Below are 22,404 nucleotides of genomic sequence, written 5' to 3'. Positions count from 1 at the left end.
AAACGGTGAGCCTACTTTCAGTACACTTTTTTGAATCATCTGTATGGAAAACATACTATTAAGGATGTTGGCTCCTCCATTTTTTGATTTTTTGCCAGATTTTCAGAATCCTCTGGTTTTATCCATGTATTGTCATTATAAAATTTTGCCCACTAACCCCTACTTTTCTTTTCATAATTTTATAACATAAAGTTTAAAAAGCCATATTTTAAAATTTTATAAAATTCTTGTTATTTTTTCATAGTTTTTGAAACAAATAAGGTGCCAATGTTAAATATATGAAAAATCTAGAGAGAATTATTTCCCGCCAAATTTTCAATGGCTTATATCTCGAAAATGAACACATGGACCCTCCATTTTTTTCTACTTTTTGAGTTTCTTTATTAATATACTATCAATTCATAATAATCTTTTAAAAAGCTTGTTATTTTTTAACAGAGTAGCGAACATCCTTAAAAAGCTAACATTACACATCGGACCCTTTGAACATTTTGAGTTTACTGGTTAACACAAAACTTAAAGCTTATCCGATTAAAAAACTTTTAGGATTGAAAGTAAAAACCTCCGATAAATAGAACGCGAAATAGGTTAATAGTGGTGCTTTGCATTCTTATAAATTTCTTACGGTTTTCGAACAAACCATTAAATCAAGCGGTTGTTTGATAAAGATTTAATATGAACATAAACCAAAAGAAAAGGTATATTGTAAATATTATTTGTTTTCATAATTTCAATACCCGCCTTGGTTCTGGTGATCAGATCATCATAGGAATTTATTTGATCAAATATCAACATAAAACATTACAGCAGTAGCATATAAATGCTTTCTCTTTTTTGTGACAGATAATATCTTTATTCTCAAATTAGAGTCTATTTTCTGCCATAAATCAAAATCTTTTGCTTAATCAAGCTACTACCAGGTCAAATTATAACATTACTAAATAACAAAATTGCACATTCAAAGATGTTTACAACAAATGTCCTACCACAATGTGGGGTGATCTGTTTTGGAAGGACATGAGGATAATTTAAGCCGATCATGATCTAGTCCAAATAATTATGATGGGGTCTCATTGGGGGGTTCTGATCCCGTATCCCGCTTATTGTTTTGTCAGATTCCCGTATCCCGCTTACACTATGTACGTAAGCAATTCTCATTTTTTTCTAATTTCCTGCGACCTGCTAGACTTCATTTCACGTTTTCACGGCACAATAATTTGACTTTCACGTGTCACGCTTAAAAAAAATCAGCAATCCCGCGTCACGCTTAGACCCCAATGAGACCCACTATGATGTCTTGGAGTTGAAAGGCAAAAAATTGAAATATAGCCTTACAAGACGTTATAATTATAATGTATTGTCCCCTGAACAACACTTAGTTGGGGGACATAGAAATACTGGGTGTCTGTCCATGAGGTATTATCGCTGCCAAGTGCCTGTGGGTCTTGTTAGCGCTCTCATCAAAAAATTTAAAAGGAGTTATGCCCCTTGGAATTATCAATAATGTGGAAATTTACCTTACAAGCACTGTAATGGGTATAATTCTTGGCAGATTTTTATGAAATATATATAATATATATATAACGTAACGGTACCCAAATTGCAATGAGTACCCAAATTGCACCTATTTAGCAAATATAGCAGTGGAAATCTTACAAGATTTCCTAGAGACTAAACAAGTTGTATTTTAATGATCCGATAGTATGCACGTCTTTCAACGTAGGTAAATATATTTAGATATACAAAAAATGTACACAAAACGTTTACAGTATTTATCAACAGATGAAGTGGTTACTGAAAAAGCAAAATACTGAAACGTCGCCATGCGACGTCATCAAAACGTCATCTTTTTAAAATTAGCAAATACAATATGTTTCAAGTATCCATTTCTTAAAAAAAGAAGAGTCAGCATGGACAAATATTCAATTGTTAAAAATATTTGAAAAAAGTAAACAAAAGCTCTGTTATTCGACTTTTGACGATGCAAATTTAAGCATGGATGCAATTTGGGTACTCCTCATATACAGAATCATTGATGGTTTGGAGGTTAGTTCAGACCAATTTTTCTATGATTCCATATGAATTGAAAATCAAATTGATGAACCTATATAATAAAGAAGCATACGGCTAAAAAAATAAACACAGAATGGAAATGTTTGTCTTGATCATAAAAAAAACGTAGTTGAAAAAACTGTCAAAATAGATGCAATTTGGGTACCGTCACGTTATGCCCTTGGAAATATTGATTTTATGTAAAATTGCATTGACAGAATTTTATGAAACTTATAGGTTTATATTGATCATGCATGCAGCAATGTCGTTGACACTTTTGAAAATAAGAGATGATCAAATATTTTTATGAGTGTTGCCACTATTTATTATAATGGAAATCACATTGCATTTGCTCTGAAGCCTTCATTTCTCTAAGATATTTATGAAAAGTTTAAAAAAAAAAAAAAAGTGCTTTGTTTAATAGAATTTAAATTTGTGTTACATACTTCTTCAGATTTTCATATTGTTTGGAATGGAGAAGATATGAAACATTCTACAAAACTTCAGTTCTGTAATGTGAAAGCGGTGCCAATATCATGGACAAAGTTTCATTTGTTAATAAGGTACATGTACATGTTTCATTAATTTAAGTTAAATAAGTAATATATATTATGGTACATTTTTAAGTGCTTGACAAAGGTGTATCTGTGTACATGGTGTATGACATACGAAAAAGGGTATTTTTTGGCACATAAGAGAAGGTCTAGAGAAAATTTATAAGTTGCTGTACATTTGTCTCCCCTTGATTAGAGACAAAGTTGCCTGAAATTAAAACTTTTTTTTCAAAATGCCTACAATTTACAGAATTTAATCTATTTACTTAATCATTGTCATTTAAAAAAAACATATTGGTCAATAATCTCTGCTCCTATAAAGTGACAGTTAAATGTTTTGAAATGGCATATTTGTACAAATGTTAAACAACTGTCTTGTCTATTCTGAGTGACACCTTTGTTAAAAAATATTTGTACGACTATAGTGAACACTTTAAAATGAATGATATCACATGTACAAATTGTCAGGAAAAAAATTACATACATTAATGCTTGATTCAATAAACATAGTTGAAAAATCGTGGAACACAATCCTTTGAAAAGATTTACATTTGTATATAAATGAACCAAAAAGATGATGAAAAGTGTTCTAAAATTAAATATAAACTAAAATTCTATTTTTAGAAAAAATTGCTTATAAATGCTTTATACATATATCCACACCTAATAGTTGAGTACTGCTTTCAGATAAGTATATTGATGAAAGCTACCTCAGATGATGCCAACCCTATACAAGGTTATCTATATCAGGAAGTCAACAGTATCCTTCATATTGTGAATAAAAGTTATCCCAAAATTACTGAATGCAGATATATTTATTTTTTAATGATTTTAACATTTTTTGGTTTTAAAATGTTAGATTATTGCTTATTAGGTAATAATATGTATGTTTATGGAATAATCTCCATCCATTAATGATTAATCTAGAAGTTTTGGAGGTCAAATAACAAAATATTGCTACATGACCATTTTGTAACTGGAACTTTCAATCTTATTTTAAGTGCAATTAAGTATTTAATAAATTAAAAAAAATATATATTAAAAAATGATAATTGAAATAAACAATTTTAATCACACCAGTAACAAAGTGCTGGTTGTCAGGAATATGGCTGACTCAGGTAATACAGTAACAGCATCAACAAAGACAGGCAAATTTATCTAATTAAGGGAACTAAATTTCTTTAAATACTTTTATTTTTTTTACATAGAATACATGACATATCATAACATAAAATATCATACCTGCCAACTGTCACTATTTGTGGGGGATTTCCCCCATGGAGGCTCCCAAGTTGAAATTTTGAAAGAGCAATTTTGTCCATAATTTTAAACAAAACTATTAATTTACAATGACTTTAGGCTAATAGAAGTATGAAGAAGCCAAAAAAACAACATAAAAATGCATTTGAAGGCCTCCTAGAAGGTTTTTTAGGACTATGACAGCCATCTTGCACGCAAAACCCCAATGGGGATTTAGGAAAGTTGGCAGGTATGAAATATTCCAATATTTTTGTTATAATTATGCAAAAATAAAATAACTGTTCTTGTATGTTGTTCGTTTATGTATCAATTTAACAAGCAGTGTTATCATTGTTTTCTTTAACATTAAAAACAGAGATTACATTTGAATCTGATGGGTACCGAGAGAGCACTCTAGAGTTTCTGGTAGACAGACTTAACAAACAATCTTGTCATGTTAAATTTAAGGTAAGATCAAGGGAAGTAATCCAGTATTCAATACAATTTAAGATAAAACTTTTACAAATTAGTTTTGTAATCTCAGAAATTATTGCATGCATTTGTTTTTTGCATGCAAATTTATGAAGAATGGACAAAAATGGAAGATTAACTATTGCTATTTCAGGAAAAGCAGTCTACAGGTATATGTATCCAATATCAGATTGTTAGCTTTTATTATTTCGGTATACTCATTCATTTTGCATTATTCACATGAATAAAAACCTCACAATGATATCTGCATTTACAGTATAAAATTTTTTTTATTCTCCATTTATATTTAGTTGTTTAACTATAATGTGTCATGTACATGAAATAATTTTTGGAAAATATATACTTCCTTTTTGAGGCTCCTTAGTTTATTTATGTTTAGGTGCTGAAATTGCTTAAGTTCATAGTAGAGAATGGACCATCAGAATTTAGACTTGGATTGATGAAGAATTCTCATGGCATCAGAGAAGCTACAAGTAAGTAAAGATCATATTGAGATTTTAATGATTTAGGGATGAAGATGCCCCATAGCAGTGACTGTTTGTCTAGCTCTCATCTGATTAAAAGTGTGATGGATACCAAAAGAAACAACTGCACAAGTTCAAATGAAGAATGCTTTGTTCATTGTTGAAGGCCATACATTACAGTGACCTATAGTTGTTAATTTCTGTGTCATTTAGTTTCTTGTGGAGAATTGTCTCATTTGCAATTATACCACATCTTCTTTTTATACGACCGCAAAATTTGAAAAAAATTTCGTTGTATATTGCTATCACGTTGGCGTTGTCGTCGTCCGAATACTTTTAGTTTTCGCACTCTAACTTTAGTAAAAGTGAATAGAAATCTATGAAATTTTAACACAAGGTTTATGACCACAAAAGGAAGGTTGGGATTGATTTTGGGAGTTTTGATCCCAACATTTTAGGAATTAGGGTCCAAAAAAGGGCCCAAATAAGCATTATGCTTGGTTTTTGCACAATAACTCTAGTTTAAGTAAATAGAAATCAATGAAATTTAAACACAAGCCTTATGACTGCTAAAGGAAGGTTGGTATTGATTTTTGGAGTTGAGGTCCCAACAGTTTAGGAATAAGGGGCCAAAAAGGGGCCCAAATAAGCATTTTTCTTGGTTTTGGCACCATAACTTTAGTATTTATATATAAGTAAATAGAAATCTATGAAATTTAAACACAAGGTTTATGACCATAAAAGGAAGATTGGGTTTGATTTTGGGAGTTTTGGTCCCAACAGTTTAGGAATAAGGGGCCCAAAGGGTCCAAAATTGAACTTTGTTTGATTTCATCAAAAATTGAATAATTGGGGTTCTTTGATATGCCGAATCTAACTGTGTATGTAGATTCTTAATTTTTGGTCCTGTTTTCAAATTGGTCTACATTAAGGTCCAAAGGGTCCAAAATTAAACTTAGTTTGATTTTGACAAAAATTGAATCCTTGGGGTTCTTTGATATGCTGAAACTAAAAATGTACTTAGATTTTTGATTATTGGCCCAGTTTTCAAGTTGGTCCAAATCGGGGTCCAAAATTAAAATTTGTTTGATTTCATCAAAAATTGAATAAATGGGGTTCTTTGATATGCCAAATCTAACTGTGTATGTAGATTCTTAATTTTTGGTCCTGTTTTCAAATTGGTCTACATTAAAGTCCAAAGGGTCCAAAATTAAACTTAGTTTGATTTTAACAAAAATTGAATTCTTGGGGTTCTTTGATATGCTGAATCCAAACATGTACTTAGATTTTTGATTATGGGCCCAGTTTTCAAGTTGGTCCAAATCAGGATCCAAAATTATTATATTAAGTATTGTGCAATAGTAAGAAATTTTCAATTGCACAGTACTCAGCAATAACAAGAAATCTTCAATTGCACAGTATTGTGCAATAGTAAGAAAATTTCAATTGCACAGTATTGCGCAATAGCAAGAAATCTTCAATTGCACAGTATTGTGCAATAGCAAGTATTTTCAATTGCACAGTGTTGCGCAATAGCAAGAAATATCTAATTGTACAATATTGTGCAATAGCAAGAAATTTCAATTGGAGTTATCTTTCTTTGTCCAGAATAGTAGTTGAATCAACTTAAATCATTGTTTTATACAATATACAATGTATATTCACTTTTACTACCAACTGATAAATTAAAACAATCTTTACCATTCAGTGATAACAAGCACTTTTTTTACATTTTAATATTTTATGATGTATTTAAATGAGTAATTATTGTTGCAAACTCCATTAGAAATTTGAATTGATATTGGTTTGGGAATAAAGGAAAGGGGGATGTGAAAAGAAAATTGGGGGGGTTCAATATTTCTAATTTGAAATTTCATAAATAAAAAGAAAATTTCTTCAAAATTTTTTTTGAGAGGATTAATATTCAACAGCATAGTGAAATGCTCAAAGGCAAAAAAAAATTTTTAAGTTCATTAGACCACATTCATTCTGTGTCAGAAACCTATGCTGTGTCAACTATTTAATCACAATCTAAATTTAGAGCTGAATCCAGCTTGAATGTTGTGTCCATACTTGCCCCAACCGTTCAGGGTTCAACCTCTGCGGTCGTATAAAGCTGCGCCCTGCGGAGCATCTGGTTTATAATTAGTGTACCAAACAATGCTTGTAATTACTTAACATGCTTAAAGCAAGCTCAAAATACTGCTGAAATGAATTATATTACTCTACACTATAATATTGGCAGTCCTACTTTATAAAATTAAATATGTACCATTGGTTTATTTAGAATAACAGCAGCTAGCACATGTGCATGTGATTATCAAGAACTGTTTGATTTTAAATTTACAGAATACAGTGGTCCAGAAGATCCACTACATGGCAATGTACCAAATAAAGCTGTTAGACGGATAGCACAGGTACTGTTACAAGTGTCAGACAGATAACTCTTCAGAAGGTAGTATAGCATTTGCTTGAAAATGTAACATGTCCCATAGATTAAAAAGGTAAAAACAAGACCTTAAAATAAAAAACCCACACAAAACAGCTTATTGACAGAATGTTTTCACAAAAAAAGGTCTTTGTCAAGTGATGATTAAAACAGAAAGGATCTATTGAAGATTTTAATATAATATGTTTATCCTGAGGAAATTATAAAAGATCAGTATTCATAAAGTTAATGTTTCAACATCAAAGTATTTAGTTGGAGGCAAACTAAGTTAATTTAGTGTTTGCAAAAAAATCAGAATGAATTCAAGATTTCAATCATTTTTTTGCAATATTAGAATATATAAATATGTTTTGGGGATGTATGGGCCCACGAAAATTGCTCTCATGAAAATGAAAGAAAAATTTTACAAACATAATGAATCTATAACAGGTTTTTGTTGCAAAATAATATAATAAATGTGGACAACCCCTGAAGTCATCACTACAGACATGCTTTCTATCTTTAGGAGTTATCACAGTTGTTATTTGACACAGAAGTAAAACAAAGCCCACAAAAGCAACAAGAAAGGTCAGAACGAGACAAGTCCAGAATTACAGGTATCTTTTTCAAACTTATTTCAATAATTCTCTAATCATGTTCGCAAAAGAAATATGTTATTGAAAAAAATCATGTAAAAATCAGTCATACAAAAGCTGGTGTTGTAAATGACTTTTGAGTCTTATGTCTTCTTTTTGTGTATGTGTGACATTTTGTGCTATCTCATTTATGTATATCCTATACAGCTTCTTCATTCCAAGTTACAAAGACTATATTTGAATTATTTTTATACGACCGCAAAAATTTTAATTTTTTGGTCGTATATTGCTATCACGTTGGCGTCGTCGTCTGCGTCGTCGTCGTCCGAATACTTTTAGTTTTCGCACTCTAACTTTAGTAAAAGTGAATAGAAATTAATGAAATTTTAACACAAGGTTTATGACCACAAAAGGAAGGTTGGGATTGATTTTGGGAGTTTTGGTTTCAACATTTTAGGAATTAGGGGCCAAAAAGGGCCCAAATAAGCATTTTCTTGGTTTTCGCACGATAACTTTAGTTTAAGTGAATAGAAATCTATGAAATTTTGACACAAGGTTTATGACCACAAAAGGAAGGTTGGGATTGATTTTGGGAGTTTTGGTTCCAACAGTTTAGGAATTAAGGGCCAAAAAAGGGCCCAAATAAGCATTATTCTTGGTTTTCGCACAATAACTTTAGTATAAGTAAATAGAAATCAATGAAATTTTAACACAAGGTTTATGACTACAAAAGGAAGGTTGGGATTGATTTTTGGAGTCGAGGTCACAACAGTTTATGAATTAGGGGCCAAAAAGGGGCCCAAATAAACATTATTCTTGGTTTTCGCACAATAACTTTAGTATAAGTAAATAGAAATCTATGAAATTTAAACACAAGGTTTATGACCATAAAAGGAAGGTTGGGTTTGATTTTGGGAGTTTTGGTCCTAACAGTTTAGGAATAAGGGGCCCAAAGGGTCCAAAATTGAACTTTGTGTGATTTCATCAAAAATTGAATAATTGGGGTTCTTTGATATGCCGAATCTAACTATATATGTAGATTCTTAATTTTTGGTCCCGTTTTCAAATTGGTCTACATTAAGGTCCAAAGGGTCCAAAATTAAACCTAGTTTGATTTTAACAAAAATTGAATCCTTGGGGTTCTTTGATATGCTGAATTTAAAAATGTACTTAGATTTTTAATTATTGGCCTAGTTTTCAAGTTGGTCCAAATGGGGGTCCAAAATTAAACTTTGTTTGATTTCATCAAAAATTGAATAAATGGGTTCTTTGATATGCCAAATCTAACTGTGTATGTAGATTCTCAATTTTTGGTCCAGTTTTCAAATTGGTCTACATTAAGGTCCAAAGGGTCCAAAATTTTTTTTTTGGTTTGATTTCAACAAAAATTAAATTCTTGGGCTTATTTGATATGCTTTATCTAAAGATGTACTTTGATTTTTTATTATGGGCCCAGTTTTCAAGTTGGTCCAAATCAGGATTCCATATCAAGTATTGTGCAATAGCAAGAAATTTTCAATTGCACAGTATTGCACAATAGCAAGAAATATCTAATTGCACAATATTGTGCAATAGCAATTAATTTTCAATTGGAGTTATCTTTCTTTGTATAGAATAGTAGTTGATAATATATGTTGGAAATTTGCCAGACATGACTATGATGTCATTTTCTATTTTTATTTGCCAATAACTTTATGTAAATAACTTTATTGGAAATTTGCCAATATAAAATGTTGCTGATGAAGCTTTTTTTCCTTATCTTATCTAAAATGTTTTTAGATAGTGTATGTTGGACATTTGCCAGACATGACTATGATGTCATTTTCTATTTTTATTTGCCAATAACTTTATGTAAATAACTTCATTGGAAATTTGCCAATATAAAATGTTTCTGATGAAGTTTTTTTTATTGTTTTATACACTAAACAATGTATATTCACTTTTACTACCAAACAATCTTTACCATTCAGTGATAACAAGCACTTTATTTTACATTTTGATATTTTATGATGTATTTAAAAGAGTAGTTATTGTTGCAAACTCCATTAGAAATTTGAATTGATATCAGTTTTGGAAAAAGGGAAACGGGGATGTGAAAAAAAAGGGGGGGTTTAAATTTTTCTCATTTCAGATTTCATAAATAAAAAGAAAATTTCTTCAAACATTTTTTTGAGAGGATTAATATTCAACAGCATAGTGAATTGCTCAAAGGCAAAAAAAAACTTTTAAGTTCATTAGACCACATTCATTCTGTGTCAGAAACCTATGCTGTGTCAACTATTTAATTTTAGATTTAAAAAGTTTGAAGAAGAAATCTTTAATTGATTTGTAAAATCTTGACATTTGTTTTGTGTAAAAAAAACCCATGTATTGTCAAAAATTTGATCACAATCCAAATTCAGAGCTGTATCACGCTTGAATGTTTTGTCCATACTTGCCCCAACTGTTCAGGGTTCGACCTCTGCGGTCGTATAAAGCTGCGCCCTGCGGAGCACCTGGTTTTAAAAGCAAACAAAATGTAATGATACATTTTTTACTATATTACTATATTATCACAGAGGTAATGATCAGTAATACACAAAGCTATCATGATGATGTATGTAGTTACTAAGAATATATGTTGTAACAAAAACTTTCAGGTCTTGGTAATGCTAATGTAAGTCCAAAAGGAAGCATGCAAGGATTTGGAAACTCCCCAACCAAAACAAAAAGTAAGTTAAGAAAAATATGCATCCTTTATATATGTAAGAAAAATATTTTTTGGTTGTACATGTATAGTTAAAAACAAAATATATGAATTAAGATAAATTTTCTATAAAATAATCACAGAGTATATTGCATCGGTTCATTCTCATTTATCCAACTTTTTAAAATTATAGGTAATACAGGTTAAAAAAAAAAGTTGGATAGATGAGATCAAAGGTAATCAAGAACAAAGGGTTTTTCAATTAGAGTTTGGGTTGAATGAAAGGTGAAAAATAAGACTGAAAATAATACCTGGATTATATTTTCTGTATTATTATTTAGCATAGCATGTTAAAATGTGCAACTGACATTTAGTTAATGTAATGTAAATCATTTGAAAGTATTTTTAAGTTTGTTAACCGTTAATTAAAATGTGAATTGGATCGAAAAATATCAGTTGCAATTTTATTAATGAAGAGATTTGCCAATGAGATTGAGCTTTTTTGTGTAATAGATCCTCTTCATTAATTTTTTCCTGTTCTTCTGACCCGAAATGATCCAAATAAGACAAAATATAAGTTGAATACGTTTTACTACACAAAGACTGAACAGAACAAAATTCACATAATATATAATCCTAATATTTTTTTTATATATATATATATAAACAAAAGCAAAGCACAAGGGTTAAAAAACATAGCACAGAAAGATCCATAGCACACACTAAAGGAATGTTCAGTAGATCTTCATCCTAGTTGAAGTAGGTGGGATACGGCATCAGTGTAGTCATATACGTTGATCTGTCCTTGCTGTAGTCTATCCTTAAGTTCGGTCAGTCTGTTGTCTATGTAGGTTTAGGGGCGTTTCAAGGATATTTGAAAGAGGGGGCGGAGAATGAAAAAATTTTGGACCTTATTTTTGCCAAAAACATAAAATAAATATGTAATGCACTAATGTTACAGTTCTAGACTTGGAGCATGTATATTTTATAGTTAAAGTGTCAGGGTTTAACATTTTTTAATGCCGAACTTCCTCCATTAATTGTCTATGGTGTGTTAAAATGATTGGATGGATCTTAACAGCAGAAGACCAATAACGAGATATTCCAAATCATACGGTATAACCGTTACTAAACATTTCAATAGTCCTAGGCCAGGATTTTAAGAACATAAGGCGTAATTACGGTTGCCCTGGTAGAAGGTCCATGGGGAAGCTCAGAAGCTCCTGGGTTTCAACAATTAGCATCAAATTATGAAGAAGCCAGACTAATAAATATAATTTTCTCTATCTAAGATTAGATTCAGGGGCCGTGTCAATGAAAGTATCGTAGGATATGTCCTAAGATATGTCTTAGGACATTATTTAGGATGGTCTTAGGACGTGTCTGAGACATGTCTTAGGATGTAAAACAAAGCTGTCTTAGGACAGTCCTAACTACGATGGTCCTAGGACCATCCTAACACATTTATTTAATTGAAAATATATGTAGAGATTTGTATGACATAGATTAAATTATATTTTAGAACCTATATGTAAAGAGAGGTATGATGACTCTTATATAGAAAACAAATTAACGCAAAATAAAAGTTAGTTTTTACGGAATACTAATAAATACTTTATTAAATATGATAAAAGATATACATTGTAAATGAATCTAATATGAAAACAAAATTAAATGGTCACAAAAGTTTGTGGTATTCGTGCTGCAATTTTAGTACATCAACTAGTTTTGTCCTTAGGTCCACTCGATTTCATTACATGTATCGAATCAGAATTAAGTAAAAAAAGAAGTAAACTTTTTCCCATATTTGAATTATTTAAAATATGAGTGTTGCTTATGCTGATAGTATTGTTTAGGCTTCAAAAAAGGCAGCACGAAATAATTTATTATAATACAATTAAATCTTTAACAAACATTAAACAATATTTATTTTTTATTAATTTTATCTAATGATAGTTTAATATTGTATTAGTATTTTAAGTATTGAGTTTATGCCATATTTGTTATTTTTATTATGTTTTAGGACAATGTAACCTTTATGACTATTCTAAGACACCTTATTGTATATCCTAACTTTAGGACCAAATTTAGGACGTATCTTATTTTAGGAGACTTTCGTTAACCCGACTTAGGACTAAGACGTGTCCTAAGACCATCCTAAGACATGTCTTAGTCCTAGGAGAGCTTCGTTGACACTGCTCCAGGTTTCTTTGAACAACACATGATACAAGACAAACACATACTGAAGTATAAAGTTTGTTTGTTTTAAATATTGTTGGCTTTAATGTGGAATACATGATTGCATATGGAAAATTGACTTTAGTGTACAACAGTGCTAAATTAAAGCAATCATGTCACTGTCTAGTTCTGATAGGTGGTATATGGTACATGAATAAATATGGTGCTTGAACTTGATGGCAAAATGTAGGTCCGATGATGTGACTTAGTTGCTAACTAATGGATATTGAAACAATATGATACTTCCAAAGGCTATCTAGATTGGGAAGTAAAAATGCTATACCAAATATACATGTTACTAGTATAAATGTTAATTAACGCAGAACCTCAAATGAACAAATATTACTGATTTGTGGGTTTCTTCTGTATAAATGATGAAACATTTATTTATTATTTAAAATATACTAAATTTAAAAAAAAATAGTTTACATTTTATGTATGCCTATTTTATATTATTCGTTGAATACCAATTTTCGCGGATTTCATAGGTATAGATGAACACAAAATTAGATATTCACTGAATGACAAATTTCTTATTGGTTTGTATGCAGATTTTGTCAAAACCTTGAAATAAAATATCCATAAACATGAAATTTTCCTTTAGTCCACGAAAATTGGTACCCACGAGAATAAATGAATCTACGGTAATTATTAAAAAAAAAAATAGTGAATGTTTAAGTTGAAGGCACTTACTGTATATTTGAATATTTGTTGTTGGTGTAGCAATTAGGATATTTAGATATCTAAATGACTTGGGTTACCTATTCAACTCTGTAATAAGATCATTGAATATTGTTTTTATTGGTATAAATATTGACTTTGTTATCAGTAGATTAAAAGCTAACTAAATATTACTAGTATGTTATATACATATACATTTTTATGGATCTACAATCTGTCGATACCTGTATCTTGGCATTGCACAAGGTCATGTTTTTCTCTGGCTGTTTATGACGCCTTTACACTAAATCCATTGTATGTTGGATGTGTACGGATTGAGTGTTTAGTCTTAGAGGCATGATTTTTTTATTAGTTGTTAATGACTTTGAACTAGCTGTCAGATAACTGCGAGTACTCTCAGATCTGTTCATTGTGTCTTTTTGTGTCGGGATGTATAAGTACCCGGCCATGTCCACTTGTATTTTTTGTCTATCTGATGAGTTAAGCCTTTTTCAACTGATTTTTATAGTTCGTTCTTATGTTGTACTGTTATACCACTGTCCCAGGTTAGGGGGAGGGTTGGGATCCCGCTAACATGTTTGACCCCGCCACATTATTTATGTATGTGCCTGTCCCAAGTCAGGAGCCTGTAATTCAGTGGTTGTCGTTTGTTTATGTGTTACATATTTGTTTTTCGTTCATTTTTTTACATAAATAAGGCCGTTAGTTTTCTCGTTTGAATTGTTTTACATTGTCTTATCGGGGCCTTTTATAGCTGACTATATGCGGTATGGGCTTTTCTCATTGTAGAAGGCCGTACGGTGACCTATGATTGTTAATGTTTGTGTTGGTCTTTTGTGGATAGTTGTCTCATTGGCAATCATACCACATCTTCTTTTTTATATTACTAGATATAGCCTTTAAAAAGCACCACATTTTCTATAGAACAGTTCTTCCCTCTATGTTCACCATCCCAAACTATTTATGTACACTTAATATACATATATATTTACACTGATACTTGTAGGTAGTTTTATGAACAAATTAACTAAATTTGCCACTGGATTTCAAGACAGAACCAAAGAGCAACAAGCAGCCATTTTATCTTCTATCGAGTCATACGGTGATTACAAACCACCACCGCTTCCTGTGGTGTACGATGAAATGGCAGCACCACAACAAAAAGAAAAAGAAGTCAAAAGTCATGAAGGTGAGAAACAAGGTCAGTATGTCTTCTATCAAATCCCTTTATACTATTACAATCCTCAGAAGCTTACTTTGTTGTAAAGGCAGTCTGAACCATTAGCCACTAGTCTGATGCCTTAAACTACTAAAATTTTATTTGGTCAGATTTTTTCTGCCTAGAAAGGATGAGGGTCATAATGGGGTAACTTCATGACGAATAATGGTAAAAATTTTTGCCAAATGATGTTAACGGTAATTTTTTATGCATGACGATAAATATACACTTTCTTTCAGACGATAATAAACTGATTTTGACGAATCACATTAATTTTTTTCTAAAAATAACAATAACCATTATTATTTGAGATCTCTTACGAATCACAAAAAGGATATTTTGACAAATCACTGTAAAATTTTAACCAATTTTGTCGCTAATGGTAACAAAAAATGACCATTTGATGCTTCACCGTGAAGGGCATTTCTACCCTCAAGGAGTTATGGTGATATTCCAAGCTTTCATTACTTACCGTTTCATATCATGTCAACAAAACCATCTCATCCAGCATAACAATAAATAAATCTTCAAGTCATATTTATTTGGTTTGTCTGCTTGTTTGATGATGTGAATTGCATTATATTGGCATCCAAAATATTCAATCAAGACCTTTTTTTCCGTGAAAAGTTTAAAAAATATTTGCGATGAAACATACTAGATGTATATATGGAAAACAATTGATTTTTTGGAAAAATTGGCCAGTTTGTGGAAGATGTACACTTGCCACTTGGTATAATGTTCATGATATTAAATTTAGGATATTTGGTAAGATTTCCAATGAGACAAATATCCACCAAAGTTCAAATGAAGTGGATTGAAGCAATTATAGGCAACTGTACGACCTTCAATAATGAGAAAAACCCTTACTGTATAGGTATCTATACAAGGGAGGAGCAGCATGAAAAACATGAAGCAATTCAAATGAAAAAAACTAATGGCCTAATTTATAACAAAACAATTTACTAAAAGCAAACATGAAAGAATGAACCAAGGACAACGACTTTACAACAGGCTTCTAACTTGGGACAGGCACATACAGAATGTGTGTGAGCTCTCAACCCTTCCCTAACCTTTCATTGCAAAAAACCTGTGATGTCCTACTTGAAGAAATTTTCAATGTGTATTGCTGGCACTTACAAGATTTCTTGTTTTTTTTGTTGTTGTTTACCAGTTAAAAATACTTTTAAATTATAAAGTACTAAAAACATTAAGTTTTCTCAGTAATAAGCATCCAAGAAATGAAAATTAATCCACACATTTCCACCACTTTGAAGGAAACTGTCAGCACTTTTTGTTAATTTATGATGACTTATCATATATTTTACAGTCAAACCAATCCAGCATATCCCAGGAAAGGTGGGTGGTGGCTGGGATGATGAGGATGAAGAAACTGGTAACCAGACAACCAGTGTTTCTAGTCAAGATGGGGATACAGTTTTTGATGGGTATTCTTACAATTTTAACAAAATTTGGCATGAATGAATTTTGTTTTGATACATTTGATGATCTTAGTAAATTATGTAGTTGTGGTTAGCTACAATAAATAACATAATATCCATACTTTATTATACCCCATGAAAAAGTTTAGAGGGTATAATGTTTTTGGTCTGTCTGTTCGTCTGTCCAGTCCTGTTCTTTTAAACTCTCCTGTCACCATACAACAGAATTTCATGAAACTTTGTACAAATTAAGGACATACAAGGAAGATGTGCATTTCGACAGAAAATGAGAAATCATGATTCAAATTTTTCTAGTAGTAATGCCCCTTTGAACCTAGAATTAAAACCTAAATATACTACTGCAACAGTTTTTTTTTATAAAACTTTGTAGATAATAAGGGTATAAAATGAAGTTGTACATATCCACAAGATTTTTTCTCTCTCAGTTGATGTTTGTTTATTTTACAATGAAGAGTAAATTGCAAAATATCCTGTCTGGTTTATTTTATCTTCAGAGAAAATTAAAATCAAGAGGAATAGGGAACAAAAAAAACAAAAAACACCATCTTGGGTCCAATAAATGTGAAAATAAACCTCTTTAAAGTTAAGCTTTGATGTAATGCATTTTCACTTTAAAATTTGCTTGTATTTCATTACAGAACTGATCATGCAGACAGTTGGTGTGAGGAAGAGAACTTAGTAGAACAAACGTTAGCTAGTAGTGATGATACATTACTGACTGTGGGAGAAATTAGACAGTTTATATCATCTTGTCAGAATCTTAACTGTGAAAAAGTTATAGAATTGTTAAATATACAACTCAAATCTACTAATCAGTGTGTGGTTTTGGTAAGTAAAATAAGAAACTCCCCTTACAAATCTGTTATTCATGGTTTATCCATGGATGATAAAAGGAATAGATCAGCCTGGACTAATTAGTGTGTTGTTGTTTTGTTGTTTTGTTTATTTTTTGTAGTTGCTGATATTTGACAGTATCTCTATTCATGAAACTTAATTATTTTACCAAATAGTTTTTCGCATATTTTGTTTTCAAATATGTAGTGATGTATACAAATATCCTGCAATTTGTTCACTACCGAAAGGGAGATTTTATAGCTTTTTTCTAAAAGTAGTAACTACATTTTTCATTTTGAAGATTTTGAAGTTGTTGTACTAGAGTAATGGATCTTTCACCTGTTTTCAGTAACCAAAAATAATGAAGATGATCACATGACTATTTCATAGACCACAATCAACATTGAATAAATAACAGAAACATGTCATTTTTTCTCAAAATTGTTCCACCATTTTTTATTTGTTTTTCAGAAATCACTCTTATTGATAGAGTATCTAGTCAATACTGGTTTAGTTAATTGTGATTTCATTTGTAAAACCTGTCAGAACCAATTACTACAGCTTTCTACAGAAGAATCATCAGTATCCTCTACGAAAGCTAACAAGGTATGATCATAGATATATATTGTAAGGAAAGGGAGGGATACTGATTATATATCTAATTGTCTGCAGTGAAAGTTACAATTTTAAATGTAGAGTCTTACAAATTTTCTATCCTAGAACCATTGATAATAGAGTGACAGTAAATAATGTAGCAATTTTAACCTGTTTAATGAGGAATATTTTTAAATATATAAAAGCTGGTAAATAGCAAAACATATCATACATTTATATCTAAGTGTGGATACATTAAATACATATATATACCATACATAATTGATAGTACACACTGCCTAACAAGGTCATTTTTAAGTGGGATAAACATCAATTAGACATCAACTCAAAGAAGAAATTAGAAGTCAACTTACAGAACTTTATAATGACAGACAAAAAACAAAGACCCATACGTATACTCTATGACATGTGAAGCTGTCTTCAGTTTACATAGATTTGAGAGGAAGCTTAAAAGCTGGGACTATAATATAATAGTCTCATTTGAAAGCAGTACTTATTCATACCATTGGCATCTCCATATTTATTATCAAATATCTTTCTAGATTTATCTGGTAAACAATAACACAACTTGTACTTTACAATTTCTATATATTGAATAGATTTGAATCAAACCAATTCTGAGAAATTGGCATGAAAGTTTTGTGCTGGTCAAAGAATGTTTGTAAAATTGTGATGCTGGGACATGATAAAGTTAATAATATTGTTCTTTAAATTTGATATTTGTGTTTAATTATTATCAGTTTATATTTTCTTTCTTCAGAAAACAAAATATTTAAAAAGATGTCTGATTTCTCTTAGCCTGAAGTATATCTTAAATTTCTTTCTTTGTCTTTCAGATTTTATTGTGTTTTGAAAAGCTGTTGAATATAAGATTACTTCCCAAGGATGATACACAGCTAATGTTAATGGAAGACTAGTATGTCAAAATTATATTGATCAGATCATATGTCACTTGTTCATTCTATCTGCATTATAAATTATTAAATTTATGTTATATCATATCTTTTAATGTGCTCAATATGTTTTATCTTTTTTATTGTAGAGTTGAGTAACTGATATTTCCAGTACCCCAACCTTTACATATATATTTTAACAAAAGAACACATATAACTTCATATAATGCTATTTCATTGAGAGTAAAAAAAGATTTGCCCAATATCTCATGTCTTTATGACTGCGGCTCTAATTGCATTTTTAAAATGCAAAAGCATACTACAATATGTAATAATAGTATCAACAAAATAATTACTACAGAAAAAACTAGAACCTAAAGAAAACACGTAGAAATACTAAACTAACTCCTACAGTTGATGAATTTCTTCAATTACAAATGTAGTAATTTTCATGATGATTTATCCATACAGTTGTAACTGCTATCATAATATTCTACTTCTGCCTAATGATTTTATTCATGAAAACTTGAATCTGGACTGAAATTGAAATATTTGGAAGTAAACTAAGGATTTTTTTTTTCACATGTTGATTATGTGTTTGACACCACTAAAGCATTTCTGTCTGAATGGATGAATCAGTAATGGTTAACTGCTCAATGTATGTTGTCTTCTATTTCTCCTCTTTTAGTTATAAACTCTATTATTGTACCCCGAATCCTCCATCTATCCTGATCCATTCACCATTAGTCATTGCACTTTTATCACTTAGAGTAAAAATTACTGTGTTAACTATATCATCAATCTCTGGAAAAATAAAAAAGGTAAATGCTACTTTCTTCGCAGTCACTAAATAAAGTTGATTGTGGAGCTGAGATGCAAATTTGTCAAAACAAATCACCAATCTTACGATTTTCTACCCTAGGAGCTGCATTTGTCAAAAACCTTTGTAATTCATTTGTCCTTTTAACCTTTTTTTTTTTTATTAAAATGTGCATCTGTTGTACAAAACTTGAACATGGTATATTTGATTTTAGTCACTTTAACACTTTTTGAAAATAACAGGTTATTTACTGGTGGAAGTTATGCATAGAAATGTCTAGAGAATGAGTATCATTGTATATTTATCAACTTGAAAGACATTTCTGTTCAAGAATACGAGATATTGCTGTTTGGCATCAGTTGACTAATGTTCTTTCTTTATTTGGACACTCATGACAATTTAATTGTAACTTTTAATTTGGATGAGTCCTTTTATATTTACTTAATATTGACAGGGAAACCCAGACAATTGTCCACACTTCAACCGTCTAAAGTCTATGAATGACAAAGAGGTGGGGCCGATTTCCCCTGAATTTTACTTCACATGGGGCCATTTTCTTTTGTTCATTTTTCACAACAATTGTGTATAGCCCTGATATATATAATAATTTAAATCTTATGGATATGCTAAACTTAATCCACAAATTGTTTGTGTGCATGATTTTGGTTCTTTGTTCTAGTGACCCTGTAAGGGAAAGAGCCTCTTTTAACTAGTTTAATAAATCTTGTTTACTTTCTGATATCTGAATTTTTTTCTTAAGCGAATTAAGCATTTTTAGCTATAACAACCACTCTTTCACAAAATAGAAAGTGAAAATTCATTTCATATCAAGAAAAATTATAAGTAGATGTACATATTTTTTAGTATTTAACAAATCAAATTTCTTGCTTAAGTTGGATTAGCTGAGAGCATTTTCATAAACATGCTTTTGATTTCAAAGTCGATTTTTTTACACAAAATGTTGAGTTTTCCTTAAATTTACCATAAGTGCTGAGGTAAACATAAATTGAACCTTTTGATACCTAGTAAATTACCTGCAAATCTGCCTAATGGTATCCTAGCTAACATCAGTCCAGATTTAGCAGGATCACTCCATGCCTTTTTACCAAATTCTGTGAATACAATTGTTGGGAGTATGCTGTTAACTCTGATATGAAATAGAGAAAACAAGACATCAATAGTCAATGCCTAAATTTTGAGGAGAAAAAAAAGATACGTTACTCAAAGCAAAACTGTTGACAAAATTATTGAAGAATCCCATGTTATGAGTAAATATGATTCCCAATGCTTTAATTCCAGTTGTAAACCTTTATTAGGGCTTCAGTGGCAGGGTGGTCTAAATATTTCATCTACTGTATCACTAGCCTGTCAACACAGACGTTTGAGTTGAAATTAAAATTTAAATAAACTTTATCATCATGGCCTTGACCACTTAACTTTTTGTATGTTTTCCCTATCCCTAACTGGCTGTGCTTGAAGTCGCAAAAAGGCAGTAAAATGTACACCGTCTAGTCTGAAATCAATGATGACTGAAAGAAGTTTAACAGAATTGTAATCAATTGTCAGTACAGTCAGTATATCTTAAAGACAATTGAGTTCAACTTGTTAGAAACGTCAGGACAAAAGAGCTAGAAGGTTTTTGCACGAATGTCAGAATATCGGCATCTGAACTAATGTAAAGTGACTGAAAGGACAAAACAGTTGAAATGGTTGCGAGTCCGACTGACTTCAGTGATGTAGGGACAACTTGGTCAGTTTTAAAGCGTTCCAGCTCTTGTTCAGATTTTATCTTCAATGAACCTTCATAGCCTGACACATTTAAACAAAAACTTAAAAAATCTCTAACATGTGTAGGAGATGCAAGTCTATAATTTACAGTTAAACAAAAACTTTTTAAGGGATATATATGTATATATATATATATATTTATACTGCACTCGTTTTTCATTGACCGTATTTTTCTATGTCATATACAGTCACTGACCTGATATCACACTTCCTCATGAATATTTAAATAGAAATTGCCGAAACTTTATTTAATTATTCATACGACCTCTTCAACCTGTTCTTGTTTCCAAAGTATACAACGAATCAAAATTATTTCTTTTGCAATTTTTAGAAGAAAAAAACATATTTCACTTGTTATTTTTTTTGGGTTTGCAAACTATAAATCATTACGTTTTGTGCTTATTGTTGATATTTTAGTTCATTCTCAAACAAATTTGTTCACAATCGATTGCGGGTTTCAACAGGTAATGTACATTTCATTGTGTTGTACATATTTCTCCGCCTGCAGGATATGAGGCCTTTTTATAAAAGGAGGAAGTTTCCCAATATTTAAATCAAATAATAACATTAACACATTAAACAACAATTGAACATGTTTTTTTTATAGATTGCAGTATAAAGACAATAATAGTGCATTGACTTGACATATCAACGATATAAGGATTCGGCCCGAAACGGGGAAAAAGCTCGGCAAAGCCTCGCATTTCCCCGTTTCTAAGCCTCATCCTTATATCGTTGATATGTCAAGTCAATGCCTTTTTATTGTCTATTTGACACATTATATACCAAATAAGAATCGTAAGCATCCTAGACATTGACAAATTTTCTGGGTTTCAACGTTTTGAAACATTAATTCATTGCCATTGCATCATGTTATTCAATGGATAAAAGATAAACCAGCAACAACGACAGACCATGCATGAGGAGCAGGAAAAAAATCATCTCCACCAAAACGAGATGCGCCAATGCTAATGCAATGGTATATACCAAATATCATCGACTTACTATTAGTGGTCCCCTTATAAAAACAGACCATATCATAAACTTTAAAAATGTATTTACGACGCTGCCAGCACGCCTATGTCTTGCATCCTAGCGATGAGGGTGACTTACCTTTTGGACCAGGTAATACTAAAGAGAGGGGAGCTATTCTGAAAGTTTACACCTAATGGTAAGTACAACGAACAAGGGTTTTATTTGGTATAAAAATGCTAGGTATTGAAAGGAGATTTTACCTTATGAGGTCCAAGTTCCAAGGCCATACACTTTGTCAACATGTCAAGAGCAGCTTTACTCGAGCAGTATGGTGAATGATCGAATAAGGCATCTTGTGCTCCACAACTAG

The 22,404-nt window shown here is 31.0% G+C and overlaps 1 protein-coding gene and 1 long non-coding RNA gene across 4 annotated transcripts; one reads left to right on the top strand and one right to left on the bottom strand.

The window, feature by feature from the left end:
* Nucleotides 1–651: 651 nt before the first annotated feature.
* LOC143045848 (AP-4 complex accessory subunit Tepsin-like) lies at nucleotides 652–18,576 on the top strand. 3 transcript variants are annotated; one of them, XM_076218647.1, is made up of 13 exons: nucleotides 652–698; nucleotides 2,507–2,615; nucleotides 3,294–3,366; nucleotides 4,222–4,313; nucleotides 4,717–4,810; nucleotides 7,151–7,218; nucleotides 7,756–7,846; nucleotides 10,465–10,536; nucleotides 14,437–14,619; nucleotides 15,977–16,094; nucleotides 16,748–16,937; nucleotides 17,415–17,549; nucleotides 18,395–18,576. In XM_076218647.1, the coding sequence occupies exons 2-13, from the start codon at nucleotides 2,589–2,591 to the stop codon at nucleotides 18,473–18,475; spliced, it is 1,224 nt and encodes a 407-aa protein (XP_076074762.1). In that variant the 5' UTR covers nucleotides 652–698; nucleotides 2,507–2,588; the 3' UTR covers nucleotides 18,476–18,576. The 3 variants fall into 3 exon arrangements, with proteins under 3 accessions (XP_076074762.1, XP_076074760.1, XP_076074763.1); XM_076218645.1 differs by having other exon boundaries at nucleotides 14,437–14,631; XM_076218648.1 differs by lacking the exons at nucleotides 652–698; nucleotides 3,294–3,366; nucleotides 4,222–4,313 and having other exon boundaries at nucleotides 14,437–14,631.
* A 372-nt stretch (nucleotides 18,577–18,948) lies between these two features.
* LOC143045849 (uncharacterized) lies at nucleotides 18,949–20,424 on the bottom strand. Its single transcript, XR_012969034.1, has 2 exons — nucleotides 20,306–20,424; nucleotides 18,949–19,255 (listed from the first exon to the last, which is right to left on the bottom strand). It is a non-coding gene; the product is annotated as an uncharacterized LOC143045849 (long non-coding RNA).
* Nucleotides 20,425–22,404: the final 1,980 nt, after the last annotated feature.

The sequence above is a fragment of the Mytilus galloprovincialis genome, chromosome 9 (genome assembly GCF_965363235.1).
Source record: "Mytilus galloprovincialis chromosome 9, xbMytGall1.hap1.1, whole genome shotgun sequence".
In the NCBI taxonomy this organism is placed as follows: Eukaryota; Metazoa; Mollusca; class Bivalvia; order Mytilida; family Mytilidae; genus Mytilus; species Mytilus galloprovincialis.
Note: the sequence above shows the minus strand (reverse complement) of the source record. Positions and strands in the feature narration are given on the sequence as shown.